At 57.2% G+C, this 23,449-nt stretch overlaps 1 protein-coding gene across 1 annotated transcript in view; it reads right to left on the minus strand.

The window, feature by feature from the left end:
- The window catches only part of RAPGEF1 (Rap guanine nucleotide exchange factor 1), a 130,367-nt gene continuing 114,459 nt past the window's right edge, over window positions 7,542-23,449 (minus strand). Inside the window, 12 exon segments of the mRNA XM_005654593.3 lie at window positions 7,542-9,883; window positions 10,164-10,292; window positions 11,231-11,328; window positions 12,242-12,343; window positions 12,424-12,502; window positions 13,645-13,739; window positions 13,854-13,938; window positions 14,580-14,765; window positions 15,384-15,476; window positions 17,204-17,288; window positions 20,448-20,523; window positions 22,138-22,249. Coding sequence (XP_005654650.2) covers window positions 9,733-9,883; window positions 10,164-10,292; window positions 11,231-11,328; window positions 12,242-12,343; window positions 12,424-12,502; window positions 13,645-13,739; window positions 13,854-13,938; window positions 14,580-14,765; window positions 15,384-15,476; window positions 17,204-17,288; window positions 20,448-20,523; window positions 22,138-22,249 — 1,291 coding nt within the window. The 3' untranslated portion in view covers window positions 7,542-9,732.

A 23,449-nucleotide genomic window follows, 5' to 3' on the forward strand; every position in this document is an offset into this window, starting at 1 on the left:
CTGGCCTACGCCACAGCCACAGTGATGCCAGATCCAAGCCACATCTACGACCTACACCATAGCTCATGGCAATGCCAAATCACTAACCCACTGAGCAAGACCAGGGATTGAACCTGTGTCCTCATGGATGCTAGTCAGATTGGTTTCCACCAAATCATGATGGGAACTCTCAAGGACCTCATTGTCTATCCATTCTAAATGTCACAGTTTGCATCTATTAATTCCAAACTCCCAGTCCATCCCCCTCCCGTCCCCTCCCCCTTGGCAACCACAAGTCTATTCTTCATGTCTGTGAGTCTGTTCTGTAGATAGGTCCATCTGTGCCATATTTTAGATTTCATGTATAAGTGATAACATATGGTATTTGTCTTTCTCTTTCTGACTTACTTCACTTAATATGAGAGTCTCTAGGTGCATCCACGTTGCTGCAAATGGCATGATTTTTCCTTTTTTATGGCTGAGTAGTATTCCATTGTGTATATGTACATCTTCTTTCCATTCATCTGTCAGTGGACATTTAGGTTGTTTCCATGTCTTGGCTATGGTGAATGGCACTGCAATGAACATATAGGTGCATGTGTCTTTTCAAATCAAAGTTTTGTCCAGATATATACCCAGTAGTGGAATTACTGGATCATATGGTAATTCTATATTTAGTTTCCTGAGGAATCTCCATACTGTTTTCTATAGTCGTACAAATTTACCTTCCCACCAACAGTGTAGGCAGGTTCCCTTTTCTCCACACCCTCTTTAGCATTTGTTATTTGTAGACTTACCAATGATGGCTATTCTGACCAGTGTGAGGTTGTACTTCATTGTAGTTTTGATTTGCATTTCTCTAATAATTAGTGATGTTGAGCATTTTTTCATGTGCCTGTTGGCCATCCATACGTCTTCTTTGGAGAAATATCTATTTAGGTCTTCTGCCCCCTTTTCAATTGGGTTTTTGTTGTTGTTTTGCTTTTTTAGGGCTGCACCCATGGCATATGGAAGTTAACAGGCTAGGGGTCAAATCGCCACAGCTATAGCAACACAGGATCTAAACTGTGTCTGTGACCTACACCACAGCTCACAGCAATGCAGGATCCCGGACCCACTGAGCAAGGCCAGGAATCAAACCCACATTCTCATGGATACTAGTCACATTCATTTCTGCTATGCCACAACAGGAATTCCCAGGCTGTTTGTATTTTTGTTGTTGAGTTGTATGAGTTGTGTATTTTAGAAATTAAGCCCTTGTCAGTTGTACTGGTTGCAACTATTTTCTCCCATTAAGTAGGTTTTCTTTTCTTTTCTTTTTTTTTTTTTTTTTTTTTGCCTTTTCTAGGGCCACTCCTTCTGTATTTGGAGGTTCCCAGGCTAGGGGTCTAATCAGAGCTGTAGCCGCCAGCCTACACCACAGCCACATCAACTCGGGATCCGAGCCGCTTGTGCGACCTACACCACAGCTCATGGCAACGCTGGATCCTTAACCCACTGAGCAAGGACAGGGACTGAACCCGCAACCTCATGGTTCCTAGTTGGATTTGTTAACCAGTGAGCCACAATGGGAACTCCCTTCTTTTCTTTTTAGGGCCATACCTGTGGCATATGGAGGTTCCCAGGCTAGGGGTTAAATTGGAGCTGCAGCTGCCAGCCTACACCACAGCAACGTGGGATCCGAGCCGAGTCTGCCATCTATACCACAGCTCATGGCAACCCTAGGTCCTTAATGCACTGAACGAAGCCAGGGATCAAACCTACGTCCTCATGGATACGAGTCAGAATTATCCTCTGAGCCACAACAGGAACTCAGTTTATTTTATTTTCAATTTTTAAAATTTCCTTTGCTGTGCAAAAACTTATCAGTTTGATTATGTCTCATTGGTTGATTTTTGTTTTTATTTCTATTGCCTTGGGTGACTGACCTAAGAAAACTTTTGTCTGGTTGATGTCAGAGAATGTTTTGCCTATGTTCTCTTCTAGGAGTTTTATAGGATCTTGTCTTACGTTTAAGTCTTTAAGCCACTGTAAGTTTATTTTTGTGCATGGTGTGAGGATGTGTTCTAGTTTCATTGATTTATATGCAGCTGTCCAGTTTCCCAGCACCACTTGCTGAAGAGACTTTTTCCATTTTTCATATACATACATATACATATGTGTGTGTGTGTATATATATGTGTTTTTTTTTTTTTTTTTTTTTTTTTGCTTTTTAGGGCCACATCTGTGGCATATGGAGTTTCCCAGGCTAGAGGTCAAATTGGAGCTGTAGCTGCCGGCCACAGCCACAGCCACAGCCACAGCAATGCAGGATCCGAGCCACCTGTGGGACCTACACCGCAGCTCACGGCAACGCCAGATCCTTAACCCACTGAGCGAGGTCAGGGATCGAACCCACAACCTTGTGGTCCCTACTCAGGTTCATTTCTGCGGTGCCACGACAGGAACTCCCCATTTTATGTTCTTGCCTCCTTTGTTGACGATTAATTGACGGTAAGTGTCTGGGTTTACCTCTGGGCTCTCTGTTCTGTTCCATTGATCCCTGTGTCTGATTTTGTACCAGTACCACACTGTCTTGATGACTGTAGCTTTGCAGTATTGTGTGAAGTCTGGGAGAGTTATGCCTCCTGCTTGGTTTTTGTTCTTCAGGATTGTTTTGGCAATTGTGGGTCTTTTGTGGTTCCATATGAAATTTTGGCTTGTTCGTTTTAGTTCTGTGAAAAATGTCGTGGATAACCTGATTAACCTGAGAGGGATGGCACAGCATCTGTAGACTGCTTTGGGTGGATGGCCATTTTAACAGCATTATCTCTTTTGGTCCAGGAGCAGGGGACATCTTTCCATTTCTTTGAATTCCCTTTAATTTCCTTGATTAAAGTTTTATCATTCTCAACATATATAAGTCTTTCACCTTCTTGCTAAGGTGTATTCCTAGGTATTTAATTTTGGGGTGCAATTTTATGTATGTATGTCTTTCTGCCACTTCTTGGGCCGCTCCTGCGGCGTATGGAAGTTCCCAGGCTAGGGGTCGAATCGGAGCTGTAGCTGCTGGCCTACACCACAGCCGTAGCAACGAGGGATCCGAGCCATGTCTGCAACCTACACCACAGCTCACAGCAACGCCGGATCCCCAACCCACTGAGCAAGGGCAGGGATTGATCGAACCTGCAACCTCATGGTTCCTAGTCGGATTCGTTAACCACTGCGCCACGATAGGAACTCCTGGGTGCGATTTTAAGAGGTGTTTTAAAAATACGCCTTTTCTAATGTTTCATGGTTAGTATTCACGGTTAGTATACAGAAACGCAACCGATTTCTGAATGTTGACTTTTATCCCGCTACTCTTCGGAATTCGTTGAGTAGTTTGAGTAGTTTTTGTGTGGAGTCCTTAGGGTTTTCTATATATAGTATCATGTCATCTGCATAGAGTGAGTTTTACCTCATGTCTTCCAGTTTAGATAAGCTTTTATTTATTTTGTTTGATTGGTGTGGCTAGGACTTCCAACACTGTGTTGAGTAAAAGTGGTAAGAGTGGGCATCCTTGTCTTGTTCTAGGTGTTAGCAGGAAGGCCCAGGTTTTCTCAGTTGAGTGTTATATTGGCTGTGGGTTGGTCATAAATGCTTTTTATTATGTTATGCTCTCTCTATACCTACTTTGCTAAGAGTTTTGATCACAAATTGGATGATGGAATTTTGTCAAATGCTTTTTCTGTATCTATTGAGATGATCATATGGTTTTTGACTTTGCTTTTGTGCATGTGGTGTATGGCGTTGATGGATTTGCATATGATGAACCATCCTTGTGAACTCTGGGATGAAACCCACGTGGTTGTGGTGTATGGTCTTTTTTATGTGTTGTTGGATTTGGCTGGCTAAAATTTAACTGAGAAATTTTTGCATCTATATTTATCAAAGATATTAGCCTATAATTTTCTTTCTTGGTAGTGTTGTTGTCTGGTTTTGGTCTTAGGGTGATGGTGGCCTTATAGATTGTCTTTGGGAATGTTGCTGCTTCTTCAACCTTTTGGAAAAGTTTAAGAAGGATGCATACAAATTCTTCTTTGTATTTTTGGTAGAATTTGCCTGTGAAGCCATCTGGTCCTGGACGTTTGTTTGTTGGGAATGTTTTTATTACATATTCAATTTCGTTTTTAGTGATGGGTCTGTTTAAAGCATCTATTTCTTCTTGATTCAGTTTTGGTGGGCTGTATATCTCTAGAAAGTTGTCCATTTCTTCTAGGTTGCCAAATTTGTTGGCATATAATTGTTTGTAGTATCCTCTTATGGTTTTTTGTATTTCTTGCATTATCCTTTTTCATTTCTTATTTTATTTGGGTTTTCTCTCTCCTTGGTGAGTTTGGCCAGAGGTCTGTCAATTTGTTTACCCTTTCAAAGAAACAGTTCTTGGTTTTATTGATTTTTTTCTATTGTTTTTTAATCTCTATTTTATTGATTTCCTTTCTGATCTTTATGATTTCATTCCTTTTGCTGACTTTAGGTTTTTGTTTGTTCTTTTTCTAATTCTTTTAGGTGGTAGGTTAAGTTGTTCATTTGAGATTTTTCTTCTTTTTTTGAGGAAGGCCTGTATTGCTATGGAACTTTCCTCTAAGAACTGCTTTTGTAGCATCCCGCAGATTTTGAGTGGTTGTGTTTTCACTGTCATTTGTCTCGAGGAATTTTTTTAATTTCCCTTTTGATTTTCTTGTCAACTGTTTTTTTCTTTTTTTTCCTCTTTTTAGGGCTGCATCTGCAGCATATGGAAGTTCCCAGGCTAGGGGTCGAATCAGAGGTGCAGCTGCCAGCCTCTACACCACAGCCACAGCAATGCTGGATCCTTAACCTACTGAGGGAAGCCAGAGATCAAACCTGCATCCTCATGGATACTAGTTGGGTTTACCACTGAGCCACAATGGGAACTTCCTGTTCTATTTTAAAGGAAATTGTTTGTCTATGTCACCATAAGGTATAATGTTTGTGTATGAGTTTAGAAAATAGCCTTTATTAGATTAAGGAAGTTTTCAATTTCCACTTAACCAAAAGACTCTTACTACTTTTTAAAATAAAAACTGAGTCCTTCATTTTTAACAAAGGCTACTGAGGAAATTATATAGTGTTCTTCCTTTAGTCTGTTGGTGTGGTTTATTCAGGAGAGGCTAGGCCATATTGTGAAAATCTATACGCCCTGAACTCTCAGCAGCTTAGTTTAGTGCAAGTTCATTTTTTCATTCATGTGAAGCCCCACGTAGGGCAGGGGGAGTGGTCCCTGGCGGGCTCCCTCTACTTAGGGCTCTGCCATCTCAACACCCGGAATCCAGGTAAGCCAGGGTGGAGAAAGAGCACGTGTGGACGTGGCACACCTATTCTTAGAGCCCCAGGAAGGAAAGCTGTGCCAGCTGGGCATGCCCACACGAGGGTCCAGGATCTGGTCAAGTACACGCACCAGTTTACTGCTCTCCTACGTCCTGGTGTTTGAGGATGAGCTCAGCTTGGTTGGGAAGTATGGATTTATATACATTGCTGCTTTGGTGTTGCTAAGATTATGTCATAATTGTTGCATAACTAATTGAACTTTTATTGTCTGGCTTTGAGGTCACTCAAGGTTGTATTCCACTCAGAAAACAAGTTGAGAAGTGTTTCCCCTTCTGTTCTCAGGGACATGTAAGACTAAAGCTCCCTGTTTAGCTAAATTACCTGTTAAGCTTGTCTGGACCTGATGTTTGTGAGTGGATTTCAAACCAAATTTAATTTTTTTTCTTTCTTTTTTTTTTTTCCCAGAGGCACATCCGTGGCCGATGGAGGTTCCCAGGCTAGAGGTCGAATCAGAGCTGCAGCTGCCGGCCTACTCCACAGCCACAGCAACACCGGATCCTTAACCCGCTGAGCAAGGTCAGGGATTGAACCTGTGTCCTCATGGATGCCAGTCAGGTTGGTTAACCACAGAGCCACAACAGGAACTCCTCAAATTTAATTTCTTTAATGTCAAGTACCTCTTCTTTGTAGTCCTTTTATGGTTGTCGCATCTCACTTGTATGATTTTTAAATTAAGAGACGTCAGTGGGGTAAAGCTGTCTGCAGAGTGCTTGGTACTCAGTGCATGCTACGTAAGAATAACTGTGACGGTTAACCAGACACTGTTCCAGGTCTAAAGCACCGAGCCGTTATTACCCCTGCTTCCAGCTAGAGAAACCGAGGAGCAGAGAAGGGGTTACTTACCCAAGGTCATCTGGCTAATTAGTTGCAGAGCCAGGACTAGAACCCTTACGAGCCGCAGGCCCCATTCCTCACGTGTTCCCAGCAAGCCCAGGACCAGAACGACCCAACTGGCCATTCCACCCAGAGCCTGGCCATGTGCCACCTGTGGCCCGACCTGGAGCGGAACCTCGCGGGACGGCTGGGGAAGGTTGGTTCTGAGCTTCCTGGGGCACCCAGGAGAGGACCCTCTGGGGTTGGGGGGACGCAGGCATCTAACCCACCTCCACTCCACAAGACCTTCACTACTGCTGGGTGAATCCGTCTCCTCTCCCCCCGCCCCAGCCACCCAGGATCGGGGTGGGTGCCTGGTGGCCACTGTCTTGCAGGCCTGGTGGGCAGGCTCAGGCCTCTCATCCCCTGACTGTCTGGGGATAGGGCTGTCGGGGCCAGGCCAGGCTGGCTGCTGGCTGGTGGGTAAGATGGGGTATAGAGCTTGGGAGCTGAGCGGCTTGTCAGTCGAATGGGACAACACAGACAACAGGGAAATGAGGCGTGAGCGGCTGAATAATTTGTGAGGACACAACTAGAGAACGAGAGAAACAGGAAGGTCCAGTCAGCCCACAAGGCTGGGGGAGCCTTCGTGATGACACCTGGCACATGCTAGGTTGCTAGTTAACGCCGGAGGCCTGGGCCCTTTCTCTCAGAGCCTCACAGTGTGGCCAGCCTGGCATACTTGCCTTCCCCAAAGGGGAGGTTCCAGCTCTTCTCGCTGTGGGCCTCACGCACCCCCGGGACAGAGGTGGAGAGCCCTCAGCGTTCCCAGGCTGCTTGTGCGTGGGCACCTCCAGCAGGGCTCAGAGCCGGGCAGGGTTCCACCCCGACCCCCTGCTGTCCCCTCTGTGGCTGACACACATGTGCTCAGTCTCCCCGCGGGTGACGTCTCACATGACACGTGAGAGCTCTGGGGGCACAGGAGGGCTGCCTCCTTGGTCCCGTGCAGGTGCAGGGTGCCATGCTGAGCCTGAGCCTGAGCCTTCCCCCGGGGTGAGGGGCAGTGGGAACCTGCCAAAGGCACCCTTTCAAGGACAGCATTTGAGGGGCTTTAAAAAGCAGCTCTGGACACCCGTGTGCCCCTGAATCTGCCCCAGGAACCTGTTTTGCCAGGTGGAGGCAGCAAAGCTCTTGTCACTGGTCCCCTTCTGGGGCACAAGGCCGAGGAGGGGGTGTTGCACCAGTAGCTGGCGCCGTCTGCCCCGCTCTGTCGGAACTGCCCCGACAGCAGCAAACCAGCATGAGGACGGGGACCAGAGCCCTCTGCCCGGTGCCCAGCCCACGAGGAGGTCACGGAAAGGAGACGGCTCAGACTGGCATTTTGACACAGGCGGCCACAGCTTTCCTCTGCGTTTATTTTCCTTTCATATAAAAGTTACAGGTTTGAAATGTCTGCAGGAAGATGCCTCTATCAGCCGGGTTAGTCAGGGGCATATATTACATTGTAACACCGGGAGGGAGCTTCTCAGATGTGGGGTGCCTGCCCTCTCCCTGTCCCACGCCTGCCAGGGAGCGCCGCCTCCGCAGGACCCACGCCCTCCCGATGCAGTCAAACCCCCGACCGGCCTCCAGACAGACAAACCACAGCCAGGCTGGCCGCTCCCAGAGCCAGGAACGTGTCTTAAGGAGGCGAAGGCGGGGAAGCCTGTCAGCCAATAAGTTAAAACACACTGCACCTGCTGTCCTCACACAGGGGGCCCCCGGCCCGGCGGCCCCATGTCCCCCCGCGCTGCCTGCCTGGCGCCTCGGCTCAGCCCCAGGGCCCCCGGCGAGGAGGGGCGTGTGGGCACAGGGTCTGCTCTGAATCGAGGGACGGTGAAGCCCCTCCATCCCGTGCGGCTCCCAGCGGAGCACACGGCGAACAGACCCCGGCCCGGCGCCGTGTTGGGCCCCGCGGCCCCGAGCCCACGGCGGCCCCCAGGCGCGCACAGCGCATTCAGCAGAGCTGGGCCGGGCCCGGAGGAGGACGGGAGGAGGAAAAGACTGAAATGAGAGGACTTGGAAAAGCGGGGACAAACGAAAACCCAATCCCACACACAATACTGTTAATAAACAGCGACTCTACACACACACTCCTTAAATAATAAAGTGACGCGCTCTGCCCGCCGCCGCCGGCAGGACCGCTGCCCGAGGGGTGGAAGCTGACGCTTCAGACTCCTTCCCTCTATGTACAGGACAAAGAAAAAACCTGGCCCGGTCTTCTGGATAAAAGCTGTTCAAAAACCCATGAGGGGCTCAAAGTGACAGGGTTGTTTCTTTAAATGGTTGACAGATGTCGGTTTCTTTTTGTTCTGTTTAAACCGGACTGAACCCGGGTCAATCCTGCTGTTTGCTTGCTCAAGCCCCAAGCCCAGGAGAAGGCTGCTCAATGATGCAAATCAGGACACCCCCCCACCGGCCCCCCGCAGACCTTGCCCCAGATTGTCAACCTCAGCAGCGAGAGCGGCTCTGAAGGAGGAGGAGGAGGAGGAGAAGGAGCCCGGCTCCTGCAGGCGCTGGGCCTTGGCCAGAGGACAGGGCGAGCCTGCCGCGTGGTGGCCGCCGGAGAGGCGCCTGGGCAGCCAGACCCCCGTGTCTACCAGGGGAGCGCCGACAGCGCAGCACTGGCAAAAGGCCCCCGAGGCTCGGGGAAGGGCGGAGGGGCAGGAGATGGAGTTTAAGGCACACAGCAGGCGGCAGAGGAGGGGCTGCCGGCCTCCCCAGGACAGAAGCGCCCCTCCCTCCTCGGAATGAACTCAACCGGGAGCAGGGGCCCCCTGCAGTCAGGGCTGTCCTGGCTCCAGCGGCCGCTTCCCAGCTCCCATGGTGCCAGGTCACAGGGAGGGCCAGCAGGACAGGGCGGGAGATGAAGGGGCGGGGAGACACTGCTGCTCGAGGCCCAGCAAAGGAGGCCAGTACCGTGACTGAAGCGCCAGCTCCAGGGCTGCTGGGAGGGCGCCTGTCGTACCTTTCTGGGCCAGCCGAGCAGCGCACACCATCCAGTTTAAGAAGTGGGGCGTGGAGAGTGAGGGGTCTCCCCCCGGCCTGCCTTCTGCCCACCTGACTGCATGTCCCCTTCTTCCAAGGTCACCAGGAGAGCAAGCGCCTCCCCTGAGGGTGCTTGGGCCTCCACTCATCGGTCCCTTCGGCAGATCCCTGCTGTCCCCTGGTCTGCGGAAGGTGTCCCTGCGCAGCTCCCAGGCTTGGGGGAGGAGAGGTGGGGAGGGGGCGAGAGCGGAAGACCGAGCAAAGCAGAAACCAAACCAAACCAAAACCACCGGGTCACAAATGAGCAACGCGACCTGCCTGCTGACTCCACGTGGGCCGAGGGGTCTGCGCCTGGGGAGGAGGAAGGCAGGAAGCTGCCGCAGGCTCCGGACCCGGGCCCACACCGCAGGGGCCTGGCTGGGCCTTGGGGCGCTGAGGCCAGGACGTGTGCCACTGCCGCGTCACAGGTCCAAGGTCCCTTGCGGTCTTGGAGGGGCCCTCTGAGCCTCTCTGGAGCGTTCTCCTCGCTCGTGGCACCTGCTCCTAGGTCTTCTCTTCCCGGTCTGTTTTTCTCCTTGTTATGTTCCTGGGCTTGATTTTCAGAGAGAGTTCCCACAGGGCCTCCTCGGCCAGGTGGTCGCTGAAGTCGTTGAAGAAGTTGATGATGTCATCATTCCTCCGGATGTCGTAATGCCTGGAGGAGGAGGGGGGCAGCCTGAGCACCCGCAAACTCGCTCGTGCTGAGCTGCACCCTCAGGCCCTGTTCCCGGAGCAGCTCTGTGGGAGCCGGGCCACGGTCTCCCAGCAATTCCTCGGGGCCAGACTGGCCCCCCAGCTTCCCTGAACAGGACCACAGAGGACAGGCTGGCAGCCACCTCTGGGTGTGGGCGTCGAAGCCCCACGGGTCCCCTGTCACTGCCCATCTCCGCCCGGGAGGCCCCGCCCAGGCCAGCCCCGCTGGGGGCCACACTCACGCCTGCTGGAAGCACCGCATGCTGTCCAGGATGTTAAACTGCTGCCACCGCTTGGAAAAATTCACCTTCCCGTCGATGTAGTCTGGGTTTCCCAGGTGAACGAAGGTGAGGTCCTGCAGGATGAGCCCCCTGGGAGGACGGAGAAGCAGGAAGGTGGCCGGCTGAGCCCCCAGGATGGGCCGGCACCTGAGCAGCTGCCACACCCATGAGTGCCAACGGGACACGAGTGTCTCCTCTGGTTGGAATTCCTGCTACGAAGCCCCTTCAACAACCCCTGCGGCCTGGCAGAGCTGGGCTTTGCTGAGGTGCAAGGAGCAGATGAACAAGAACTAACACCCCGAACTTGAGTGGTGGTGGGTAAACCCCTTATTAACGGGGTGGTGGTGCGCTTTCAAACAGAGGCCGTGAAACTCCGTGACAAGTGATGGGGTGGTTCTTCTACTAGAGAGAGCTCAGCCCGGGGGCACAGCTGGCACCCCCCAAGGAGCCCAGACGGACAAATGTGTGCTGGTCAGCGAGGGTAGAGGGGCTGGGGAGCAAGGCCGGGGTTGTTGGCTGCAAGGTCTGTACCTCTGAGGGGAGGCCCGAGGGACGTGCCACCAGACACGCGCGGCCTGGGAGACGGCTGAGTGTCCCACCCCTGCCCACAAGCACATCGAGGTCAGCTCGAAAGAGAGGGAGCTTTGATTTTCCCGCTCCTTCCCAAGCCCGGTGCCACGGGATTGTCCTGTCAAACACCTGTGTACTCTCGTCCACGGCCCCACCCGGGGAAACGCGCTGAGCTGCCTCACGCCAAGTACTCGCGGGGTTCCTGGGGGGCTGTGACGTGCAGCCAAGTTTGAGGATGGCTGGAGTCAGCACCTGTCCTGACTACAGAGGCGGGGTGGGGGGGGTGGGGGAAGGCAGAGGCCCTTTCACACGACCCCTCTTTGATTCGAACCCTTGAACAAGGAGCAGGCTGTGCTGGTGAAGGTAACCCAGAAACCTGGAAGCGAGGGTCTCTGTGGGCGCTCCGCCTACCCTCCCCAGAGGAGACGAGGGGCGACCCGGTGGGAGGCTCTACTCACAGGTAGGGGATGCACGGTGGCTCCACCTCCGAGAGGGCGGCCCGGTAGGCGCGGAAGGAGGACGAGCTGTCAATCAGCGTGCAGTACTCAGCCAGGCCCTGGGCAGAGCGAGCGCGGTCGTGAGCCATGAGCCGGACACCCCGGGACACGGGGCCCGCGCCCCTCCCCCCACCCACCCCAGAGCCAGGCCCGGCCCTGCTCCAGCGGCGGGCAGGCTGGGCCTTCCCCGCATAAATGGCCCACAGCGTGCGCAGAAGCACGTCTCTGGGCAGCTGGTGCCCACTGTGGGCAGGGGCCGGAGCTCGGGCTCCTGCTCGCTCTGCTCGGCGCTGCGGGCCCCCGCGGGCCTCCAGGGCACACACTGGACCTGGCCCTCCCGGCCCGAGCCTGCCTTCGCTCTCGTGCACTCAAGGCAGTGGCCTTGCTGCTCCTGCTTGAAGCGTGGGGTTTCTGCCTGCCCGGCCTCTTTCCTGTTAGGTGCCTCCTCCAGGAAGCCTTCCTTGCCTCCTCAGGCTGTTCCTGGAGCAGCCACTTCTCCATACAACCCTGTATCATAACTGTCCCCTTAAACTGCCCCATGAGATGACCCCCAGCCCTGTGTCCGGCTCTGCCTCTCTTCCCAAGAAACAGCTCCCGCACAAGGATAAAGGCCCCCAGGACCCTAGCGCTGCCCCCTGCCCCCTTGTGGAAACTCCCCTCCCTTCCCAGGAAACCCCTATTTGGATCTTGGGGGGATAAACACTTCCTCAGGGGGCCTCCCTGACCCCTGGCTGGGCCAGACCCTCGCCACATGCCTGCTCAGCACCCTGCCCATCTCCCCTCAGCATCTCCCCTGAAGAAATCCGCAGGAGAGCTCCAGTGCCCGCTGCGGCCCCCCAGTGATGAGAAGAGGGACGGGAAACTAAGGTGGGGAGGGGGGTGCCTGCACGCGCGTGCTGTCCCGGCCCCTCGGCAGCGCAGGGACCTGAGCGCAGGGCCTCGGAGCTTGTGGCTTCCCTCCCAGCCGCCTACCTCCGAGGTCTGCTTCTGCCACTCCAGCCGGCGGATGGGCGCCGAGTCCAGTGCCGAGAGGATGGCCAGGTAGGAGTTGAAGTTGTTCAGCTTCCGCAGGTGCTGTGGAGAAAGGCCGGGCGGCCGTGAGGGCGGGGGCGGGGGCGGGGGCACCGGGCAGGCTCTGGGGAGGCGCCAGCTACCTTCATGATCTTGATGAACTTCAGGAGCAGCCGCTCCCTGTCCTGGGCCTTTTCCTGTAACATGATGATGGACCGCACCCTGTATGCACCAAGGAGAGAGGGGACAGGTCACTTGACCGGTGTCCCCTCAGGCCCCGGCTGGTGCTGGTGGAGGTGGCGTGCGGCGGGTGCAGCTGTAGCCTCTGCACTCGAGGCGCTCGTGGCCCCTGGCGTAGGCGAGGGGCTGCAGAGAGTCCGCAGCCGGATGGGGGCTCCACCGCGCAGACGGAGGCTCTGGAGGATCAAAGTGAGCAGCACCGAGGGTGCCGACCCTGAGCCCCACGCGGCTGGACAGGCCCCAAGAGTGGCCTCAGGACTAGCTCGGGAGATGAGTGGACACGGGGGTTAAGAGGCCACCTTGCCAGCCATAAGGAGGGCCCCTCTCAGAACCTGAGCAGCAACCAAAGCCCAAGGCTGGCCTTGCAGGAGAGCCTCACAGGGGCCGCGCCCGTCACTCAGAGAAGGTGGCCCTCTTCTGACCCAGTAACGGCCACTGCCCCACCTGTACGTGGAGCCCCCGGTGCCCAGCAAGGGGTAGGGCTGGAGGCCGCGCCCAGCTTCGGTCCCACCCTGGGGTCCTGAGCGAGACGCCTCCGAGGGTGGGAGGGAAGCGAGGAAGGAAGCAGATGACCCAGCTTTAAACCCTGCAGCAAGCAGCCCTTAGAGCTTTTAAAAACCGCCACACGCTTCCTGGTGGTGTGATGGGCGTGGGGTGGGGGCGTCTGCTGCAGTGGGGGCTGCTGGGCCCCCACGCTTCCACCATCCTCCAGCTGAGGCCGAGAGGCTGCGGCACCCTTGGGCCACATCTGGAAGAGCCGTGAGGTATGTTCCATCATAAACTCACTGTGGGGCTGCATTGTTACCGGAAGAATTTAAGGCTGAGCACAAGCATTAGCGAAACCCCTCCTCTGCTGTCCTCCTCCTTCAGGCAGAGTCCGCGCAGGACGGCAGACTCCCTCCCCCGCCGCCCTGCCACCACCGATGGCAGACACCACGCGTTGATCCTGGCTAAGTCCTCCCCCGCCAGCCCTCCCCACGTGTAAGACAATGCTGTCCTGTCTCGTTTCTGGTTCACAGCAAACGCCCACCGGGCCGCAGAAGGGCGGGAGCTCCTTTTGGGGCGCCCTGCGAAGGAGCACGTGGGACCCTGTCCCCAGGGGCGTCGCTGGGGCCCCTTCTCACCAGTAGGACATGTTGTTGAAGTGTTCCGTGAACTGGGTCAAGTTGGGGCTCTTTTCCTCGTTCTGCTCTTTGGCCCAAAGCAAAACCTCGGGAATCTGAAAAAGGAGGCAGACTGGGTAGAACCGGAGGCCCCGGCTTTCCCGCGGTGCGGTGGCTTCCCTCATCCGGGGACGAGCAGCGGCGGCTCATCGGGGCATCACCCACCGCACCTCTATTTTATAGAACAGCTCGGCATCCAGCAGCGTCAGCTGCTCGGCGATCTCATGGCTGTGGAAGTCATGCAGGGTCCCGGGCCTGGAAGACAGAGGCACGAGGGGAAGGGTCAGCGGGGGCGCACGCACGGTGGGCCGCGGAGCAGAGCGAGCACGACGTGCATCCGAGTGGAACCGCGTGGCTCCCCCCTGGGGGACCGGGCCTGCCCTGCTCTGCTGCCTCTGCCCGTGGGCTCAGCCTGACCCAACGTCAGGGCCCAATGGGAACAAAGACGGTGCCGTGCCAGCGGAGGCTGAGGCACCACCAAGAAGGCGAGAAATGCCCCCCACGGCCGGGGGAGAGGAGCAGGCGGCAGACTGGAACAGACACAGGTCCTCAAAATGTTCAGGGTGGCACAGGGTAGGGTGGCACAGACTGGGTGAGAACGCACAGTTGCGTGTCAGTGCCAGGAAGATGCCCGAGTGCTGACCGCAGCCTGAAAGGCATTCACCTCTCCGTCCCAGGAACCCCTCCGTGCCCTGCCGCCCACTGCCTGTCACACAACACAACCCGGGAGAAGAGGCCCGGCCCCGGGGGAACCACTGGACTGTCCTTGAGGCGTTCGTCACGGGACCTGGGCAGGACCAGGAAGTGAGGTGGGGGGGCTGGAGGGGCAGCTGCTGGCACGGCTCTCGCCAGAGGCAGCGCCCCGGGAAGCCAGAGACGGACGGCTGGTGGCTCACCTGGCTGCCACCCCCTTGGCTGCCAGGGGCTGGCCAGAGCTGGCACACCTGAGCAGCTTCTTCTGGTCCACCTTGTCCAGGATGTTCTTGCGCAGCACGCGGGCCAGGCTGAGCTCCCCATTGCACACCAAGCGGAAGACCAGGTCCATCAGCAGCTTCAAGATCTCTTCCGTCAGCTCCACTAGGCTAAAGGGCCCGAACACAGGCACCGGAGGGTCGAGAGCGCCCTCGAGACGCCAAGGGCCAGGGACACTCCACTTGTGGGAAGAGGGTGGGAGAAACGGTCTGGGGACGGCGGCCTGCACCCCACAGGGCACTGGAGGGGCTCCCAGAGTAACGGGGAGCTGTCCTTCTCTCAGCGGACACCCACAGCACTGGACAAGCACCAGGGACCACGCTGGGGACAAGTGCCCCACAAATCCTGCCCCGGAGGAGCTCCGGGTTCCCCGGGGGGATGCGTCACTAGGGTCCTGGCTCCCCTAAGATGCCCCTGAACCCCCTCGGCAGTGTTCTCCACATGCGGTATTTCATGGCCCCATGGTTCCCTTCACCAAGGACTCTCTACCCGGAACAGGGACCTCGTGGTGTGTTGTTGAATGAACAGAAGTGGCCACTCCACTCCGGCAGGGAGGCATGGGAGGCTGAGGAGGGCAGGAGAGGGCCCCCCAGGCAATCAGGGCCCGGCAGGGGCAGGTCCGAGGGAGCAGGTCCCTCTCGCCAGGGGTCAAGTTCAAGCGAGCAGCAGCAAGCCCTGTCCAGGCGGCGAGCGACAGGAAGCCCGCAGCCCGGCGGGGCCCCACTCACCAGAGCTCGTCCACCACCCGCACCAGCACGAAGAATGTGTTCTTGCTGACGCGCTTCTTGAACGTGTCAGCGAAAGGCGAGAACTTCTCGTACGTGGACCATGGGTTAAAGAAACAGCCGTTCTCCCAGGCGGGGTCGGGGGACGGGTGGGAGGCTTTTCCTGTAGTCAAATGCCCCCCTCCCCTGGCTACACGTCCGCCCCTCAGCGGCCCTCCAGGAGCCCCGTGGGCAAGGCCGGGGAAGGCAGAGAGCCAGCCTGACCCCAAGGACGGTTCTGGACCCCCGCCTCCTGCCTGGAGAACTGCCGGCCCTCCACTGTCCGGCCTCTCTGTTGGCTTCAACCCAAGGTTCCTGGGACCTGCCGTTGAAGCTGCATCCTTGAGGCTCAGGCAGAGGCAGGCGGTTGAAAAGCACTTGCCCTCAACCTCCAGGTCGCCGGGGGAGGCGCACAGCCTGGAGGGGTCCCCCTCTGCTCCTGAGACCCCATGGTCTTTCCACAGCTGCAGAGCCCACCTGAATGAAGCACAGCAGCCCCCACCCCACAGCAGCCCTTCCAACGGCCGACCACCTCCCAAGGCCATGGCTTCGACCTTGAGGGTCCTGGTTTCACCCTCGTGTGTTCACCACGCCTCCAGACCCTTCTCTGGCTCCATCTGCCTGCTCCCCAGAAATCCACGGGCGCTCAGGAAGGAGTGCAAAGGGACAGGGCCCAGGGCTGCAGCACAAAGGACTCACCAGCCACCTGGGCCGGGGGTCACGACGCTGTATCGTGTCCATTAAGGACAAGCAGAGGAGACGCTGACTCAGGGTGGCCTGGACCTCAGTCTCCTTGCGTACATGGTAGGACACACTACAAAGGCACCCTGTTCCTGACAGGATGCGTGTGTAAAGGGCTGTCACGGCCGAGTGAGACTGCACGTGCAGACACAGCCTCAAACTGACACTGGGGCGTTCTCAAGTGTGAGTCGGTATCACGCCGCACCAGGCTTGTGAGCAGCTGAATGCGCGAGGCTGGAGGGAACGAAGGCCCTGCCGAGGCGGGCTGTGCAGTTCTCAGGGACCGGGGCCGCTGGAGCACAGGAAGGGAGCGGAAAGCTGGGGGGACTGCCCCAAGTGACGGTGGCTGTCCAGCAGAGGGCACTCGTGGGCTGTGACGCAGGAGGAGGCCAAGGAGCGGGGACCTTGGGGGGGCCCGTGCTATGCGACATAGCTCCAGGTGAGTCTGGGCAGGAGGGGCAGGTCTGGCTCCAAGAAAGGCCTCTACTGTGGGGAGCGGCATTTGAAAGGGGAGCCCGTGGGGCAGGGTGGTCCAGCGGTGGGAGCCGATTCTGTCGTGGACACGGAGTGTCTGTCCACTGCTGGTCTGCCAGCAGTTGCAGTGGCGTGTCTGCTCCATAGGTTGCTCATCTGCGTCCCGATCCCCTCCAGCCTGGCACATGTCCTACGCGTCACCCCCATTGCCCTGCGGCTCAGCTCGGGGAAGCTGCAGGTGCCAGTGACCTACACACCGCTCCTCTCGGGCTGCGTCAATTCCAGTTCTTCAGACTCCCCAAGGGACCACCACTGCCACCCCGTGCTCCGGGCACCTCACATGACGTCCCTCAGTCCTTTTACAGGTGAGGAATGAGGCCCAGAGAAGCCCTGCCTGAGGCCCCAAGCTAGGACACGGCAGCGCAGGGCTGAGCAGCTCATCACTGCTGCCCACCGTGGCGACACAGCTCCCTGCGCGAGGGCCGAGCGGGCACGCAGGCCCTTCCCCCGAACCCAGGAGGCTCTGTGGAGCGCGGGGTGGAGCCAGGGCGGGGGCCGGGCAAGGATATCTGTACTGCAGCTTCTTGATGAGTTCCTCGGGGCTGATGAAGGTCCTGTAGGTGGTGAGGAAGGCCTCGCAGTACAGCACCAGATCTAGACGCAAGGACGCTGGTTAGTGATGCCTGCCCCTGGCCAGGGACCAAGACAGATGCTTCAGGGATGTGCCACCTCTGATTAGACCTCAGAAATTCTGGTTTGTCCCAAGACTTGATGATTCAAAGAGTCTTTTTTTTTCTTTTTTTGTCTTTTCAGGGCTGCACCCACAGCATATGGAGGTTCCCAGGCTAGGGGTTGAATCGGAGCTGCAGCTGCAGGCCTACCCACAGCCACAGCCACACCAGATCCGAGCTGCGTCTGTGACCTACACCACAGCTCATGGCAATGCCGGATCCTTAACCTACTGAGCAAGGCCAGGGATCGAACCCGCAACCTCATGGTTCCTAGTCAGATTTGTTAACCATTGAGCCATGACAAAACCGCCAATTCAAAGACTCTTAATCACCATCGTGGGCGTAGAGAATACAATTCAAACTCATTAGCGGGACTCTGAAGCTCAATCACAGGCAAGGCTTTTAGAGAGCAGGACCCAGAACAAAACCCTTGGGAATGTCCAGCTACTGAGAGACCTCAGAATGGGTTGAAGGTGCCAAGCCTGGCACACTGCTAGAACATACACGTGAGCACGCTTTGGTGCCAGGGGAGGCGGGGTGCCTGGGAGGAGCCTGGCTCTGCCGCTGGATTTGAGCTGGCAGCAGCACCCCCCTCCCTCTGGAGGGGCTGGCTCTGGCCCGGGAGTCCGACCTTTCCAGACTGACAATGGCCCTGGGACACGCCCTTCGACCGCACAGTCTGGCACAAGGAGAAGGCAGGAGTTTCCGGCGCAGGTCACTTCTGGAGACGAGTGACCTGGCCCGGCTCGTGAACTTCAGTTACCCCATGCTGGGGCTGAGGTTCGAGTCCCAACTGGCCCCCAAGTCTGGGTCCCCACTGAGAGGCTGAGCGTGTGCACACAGGCCGCCTTCCCTCTCCTCCCTCAGTCACCCCAAGTCGCTGGCAGAGGAATCTTGAGGATCCCCACTCCTCCAGCTCAGCAGAGCCCCGGCCTCCGTCCCCCTGCCAGGACGCGAGGAAGAGCAGCACCCGCGTCTGGGGTGTGTTCGCGTGGGCCCGGCGGGCGGAGCCAGCACTGGAGCCACAGCAGGGTCCAGCAGCACTGGGCCTGGGCCCCTTCCTGGACCCCAAGCCTGCCCAGCTCACTGTCAAGTTGGGCTTCTCTGCAAAGACAAAGTGTGGGTCCAGCACAAGACAACCCCTGCTTTTGGAAGAAGGGCCCAGACCTGCACCCCTGAGCCACGGGGCCTTCCAGCCACTGGTCCACAGGAAGCAACCTGCCTAAGGAGCTTGCGTGGCCCAAGGCCTCTGCCTCAACGATTCAGCCCAGGTACAAAGGACATTGGTTCCCTGGAGCCTCAACATCTTTCCATTGATGAGACAGAGTGGAAGCCCCAGTGGGCAGCAGGGCCCCCCTTCCAGGCACAATGGGCACAGACTGGAAGGTTCTGGGGTTGCCCGGCCTGCGGGGCTCCCTCTGGCCTTGGCTACAGCTGCTTGCACCTGGCAGGACAGCAGAGTTCCCTGCTCAGAGCCGAGGACTGAGCCAGCTCCCGTTCCAGCCTTTTACTTCTGGACAAGAATGAGAACTGTTTCTCACGCCAAGCTGAGAACGCGGGCGCGTCCACTGCAGGAAGCAGGGCACATGCTGTTCCTGGGATGGGAACAGAGAGGCCCCAGCACTTCCTATGTGCCAGGCATGTCTCAGGTTAGCTCACTCAAGCTTCACGTGTGCTGGGCACTCTCAAAAATCTGAGCCAGTGGAGGCCGAGCAGGGCTGTGCCTGGCGGTTGCCTAAGCCTGCAAACAGCATAGCCAGGATTCAAACTCAAAGTTCAGAACCACGCTCTGCTTGGGTCAGAAGAAGCCTGGAGGGCAGAAGCGTGGCCAGCTGAGTTTGGGGGAGCCATTTCTCCTTTTACTCTCTTTTTCAAATTTTCTGCAATGTAAACAATCGTTTTTGTGCTACCTTCATAATTACAAACTCCCAGAACCATCTAAGTAACACGCTGGAGACATTTGCTGCAAAAACAGGGGGACAAAGTCGTTTACAAAAATAAAATCGGGGGGTTAGGGTTCAAGACTGGGGTGCTTCCGTTCCTCCCCACCTTAATTTAACGTCGCTGTTCCACCATCTTTTTAATAATTTAAAAAATGTAAGAGGAGTTCCTGTTGTGGCGCAGCAGAAACAAATCTGACTGGGACCATGAGGTTGTGGGTTCGATCCCTGGCCTCGCTTGGTGGGTTAAGGATCTGGTGTTGCCCTGAACTGTGGTGTAGGTCGCAGACCTGGCTCAGATCCTGCATTGCTGTGCCTGTGGTGTAGGCCAGCAGCTGCAGCTCTGATTCAACCCCTAGCCTGGGAACCTCCATGTGTCATAGGTATGGCCCTTAAAAAAGCAAAAACAAACTAACAAAAAAACGTAAAAAGAAAGTGAGTGTGGAGAGAGGCCAGGCCTGGCAGGGGCGTGTGGGCACTGCAGTGCCCCTGCCGTCCTGACCAAGGTCATGGGCACTGTCTTCACAACCCCCTTCTCTTCTTCCTTCCAGAACACAACCTGGAAAGACTGCTCTTTCGCTGGCAGAGTCCACCCTGCTTTTCCGGCCCCCTCAGAGAATTGGGACCCAGAATGGGGTGTCTCCATGCTGAGGGGGGGACCCCATCCTGCAGAGGTAATGCGCTGTGAGACAGACAGCTCCTGGACAGAGTGCTGCCCCAGGAAGCCCCTGAGCGGGCATGTTAGGCCCAGGCTAGCAGTCTGGAGCATTGACGGGCCAATTATCAGGAGAGGCATCAAAAGCTACCCGCACAGCGACGTGACCTTTAGGCTGCTGAACGCGCTGGGACAAGAGGTCAAGCTCCGCACGGGGAACTCGCCCCCTTGGAGGTCCTGGGGTCCCCGCGAGCCGGCACCAACCGAGGACACGCCCCGAGAGGCTGGGAAGTAGCGTGCCTGGCTTTGAATGCGAGTCACCTGTGCCCAGCGTGGGCTCTCCCCACAGTGACCCAGCAGCACCGGGACCGCTGTTCCGATGGCTCAGGGCTGGTGGCGAGGAGAGAAAGGGAGGGAGGGGCCGCGGCAGTGGAGGGAGCCCGCGCTGGCTTCGGCGAAAGCTCCCACACCCAGGCCACTGCCCTACCTTTCCTGTCCGTCTCGGTGGCGTGGACCAGCAGGATGTCGCCAGACCCTCCACGGACGTCTGGCCCGTCGTCACCCTGCGAAACCACACAGAGAAGGGGGTGAGGCAGAGGCAGCCAAAGAAGGTGGGCGTAGGAAGTCACAGGCAGGGAGGCGACGACAGGGACACCAGGGGGCAGAGACCCCTCCGCCCCGCTCTCCCTCAGTGCGAGGCATCTGGCCCGGCTGCAGAGGCCAGGAGGACCTGCCCACCCTGCCCACCTGGCAGACAGGCACCATGAGAGCTCATCGGGGGGCCACGGTGGGCACCAGGGCACGGGGCTCTGGACATAACTGGGTTTGGGTTGGGGCATGTGGCTTCAGTCAGGCTCTCCCTGTTCACCAGTCTGTGGGTCAGAGAGGCGAGGAGGGGACGAGGAGCCTCTAGGGAGGCAGGCAGGCATGTCCTAAAGCCACAGCGAGCTGCCCTGCACCTGAGTCTGCTTCCGGCAGGGCGGGGGGTCGGGGGCACGGTCCCGTCACAGGTTCTCCCGGGGCACCCTTCTCAGAGGAGTGGGGAGTGTCACAAGGACGTTCCCGTAGCCCTGCTTCTCTGCCCACCCACCGCCCCGCCCCACCCCACCCAACTAAGGAAAAGCCTTCTTTTCACACGGCACACAAAGGTTTGAACCCATAAACCTGGCCTGGAGCCCAAAGGAGCTGCGACCAGGGAAGGCCAGGAGCAGAAGCCCCAGGGCCACATTCCCTCACGCTGGACCCAGAGGGAACAACACCCACCAGCCTCCTGGCATCTCTGGCCCTTGCTCCTGGCAATGTGCCTGCCTCTTCAGGGCCTCAAGTGCCTCTCCAGGGCCTCAAGGCTTTCACCCCTGGAACCCAGGGTCCTGAGTGACGCGGACTGCCAGGCCCAGGCCTTGGCTTTTCAGAAGAAATTTCTGGCAAGGGTCACGAAACATGACTTCTCTGCAGAGGAGCCAGCCCCGCCTTCCCGGTTCCCCTCTGGGGCAGTGGGCAAAGGGCAACGTCTGGCTGCTGGCCCGTGTGTCGGCGTGGATGCTGGATGCTAGCTGGAGCCCAGAAACCGGTCACCTCCCCAGGGGTGGTCCAGGCTGTCACAGGGAGCACAGCAGAGGGGAGACGGAAGGCCCCGGGTTAGCTCTGCCCGGGCCAGGTCTGGGGACCACGCTGACCACCGAGGCTCTCCTGACAAGGCACAGGACGGAGGAGGCCACCGTGGCCGGGCCTGCACTGCCGTGACTGGCTTGTGCCGCCCACGCTGAAACCGCCATGGGCTGTTCTGTCACTGACAACGCGGACGTCTCCTGCGTGAACGTGGGCTCCCCACATGGGCGTGGGGCCGCACCCGCACGGGTTTCATTCTCCCAAGAACCGCTCCCCCTGCCCCAAGTCCCATCATTCGGGGCCTGGAGATGCCACGTCACTTGCCCAGGACCACGCTCTAGATGTGCTAGAGAAGAGAAAGGACGCGTCCTCCTGGACGCCGACCACTGGCCGGTGTCTCAGGGCAGGTACGGCGGCCCAGGCATTGCGCCGGGATAAATGGGACGCGTGGAGCCCACGGGCCAGCACGGCCCCTGGGGGGCTGGCACTTGGCTTGGGCCACGTCCAGGTGACCTCCGCACGGGCTTTTCAGGCCAGACGCTGCGCACGAAGGCCTGGGAAGCACTCACCTCTTGCTTGAGCGTCAGCCTGGCCATGATCTCACTGTGGTCGATGAGGGACAGCTCGTCCACTTCCTCCTCTGACTGAGCTGACTCGGAGGCGTCTGGAGACTTCGGGGCCCTGGAGACAGAAGCGACTGTGCTGCGTCACAGGCCCTGGGGCCATGCGGTACAGAACAAGCCGGCCCTGCACGGCAGCTCCAGCGGGAGACCAGGGCTGCCCCCACCCCCCCCGGGGCCCAGTATGGACCGAAGCCAGGACGCAGGCTGGATCTCCAGCTCCGCTCCCGATGCGCTGTGGGATCTTGGACGTTCCTGGCCCCTCCGGATGCTCCATCTGCAAGTGGAGGGACTAGCACGGAGCTCGAGAAGGCGCCACCGAGCAGCATGAGAAAGCAATGGTCTCGGTCGTCTGCTTCAAGGCCACCGTGTGGACACCCGGTGCTCATGGGAGCCGGGCCGCAGGGCCAGCAGGACAGGAGAGCGCTGAGACGGAAGCGCTAGGTGGGAGTGTGGCGGAACATCTCACAAAGGCAGCAGAGGCGACGTGCGGGTCCTACCGCTGACTTTCAAGTGCAGACTGAAGAACGCGACTGCAGAGTCCTAGACCTGGTCAGGCTGGACTCACGCTAACACCGAAAATGTTACAAGATGAAAGCGACATACAACCAAACCAAAGATGACTCCTGACTGACCTAGGCTCCAAAACATTAGCTATTCCAGACATTGGGGAGGACAGGGGCGCTAGAAACTAATTTGCATTTATTATTACTCTTCTTGGGTGTGAGAATCACACTGTAATCAGGGAGGGATTTAATTTTTTTTTTTTTTTTTTTGCGTTTTAGGGCCACACCCACGGCATATGGAAGTTCCCAGGCTAGGGGTCCAATCGGAGCTATAGCTGGCGTCCTATGCTGCAGCCACGGCAACACCGGATCCTTAACCCACTGAGCGAGGCCAGGGATGGAACCCACAACCTCACGGTTCCTAGTCGGATTTGTTTCTGCTGCACCACGACGGGAACTCCTAACTGCATTTCTAGGTGCCAGCCTACACCACAGCAACGTGGGATCCGAGCCGAGTCTGCGACCTACGTCACAGCTCATGGCAATGCTGGATCCTTAACCCACTGATCGAGGGCAGGGACTGAACCCGCAACGTCATGGTTCCTAAGGTGGATTCATTTCCGCTGTGCCATGACGGGGAACTCCTAAAATTTTTTTTGTTTTTAAGGGCCACACTCAAGGTATATGGAAGTTCCCAGGCTAGGGGTTGAATCGGAGCTGCAGCTGCTGGGCCTACACCATGGCCACAGCAATGC

Source organism: Sus scrofa, chromosome 1 (assembly GCF_000003025.6).
Source record: "Sus scrofa isolate TJ Tabasco breed Duroc chromosome 1, Sscrofa11.1, whole genome shotgun sequence".
NCBI lineage: Eukaryota > Metazoa > Chordata > Mammalia > Artiodactyla > Suidae > Sus > Sus scrofa.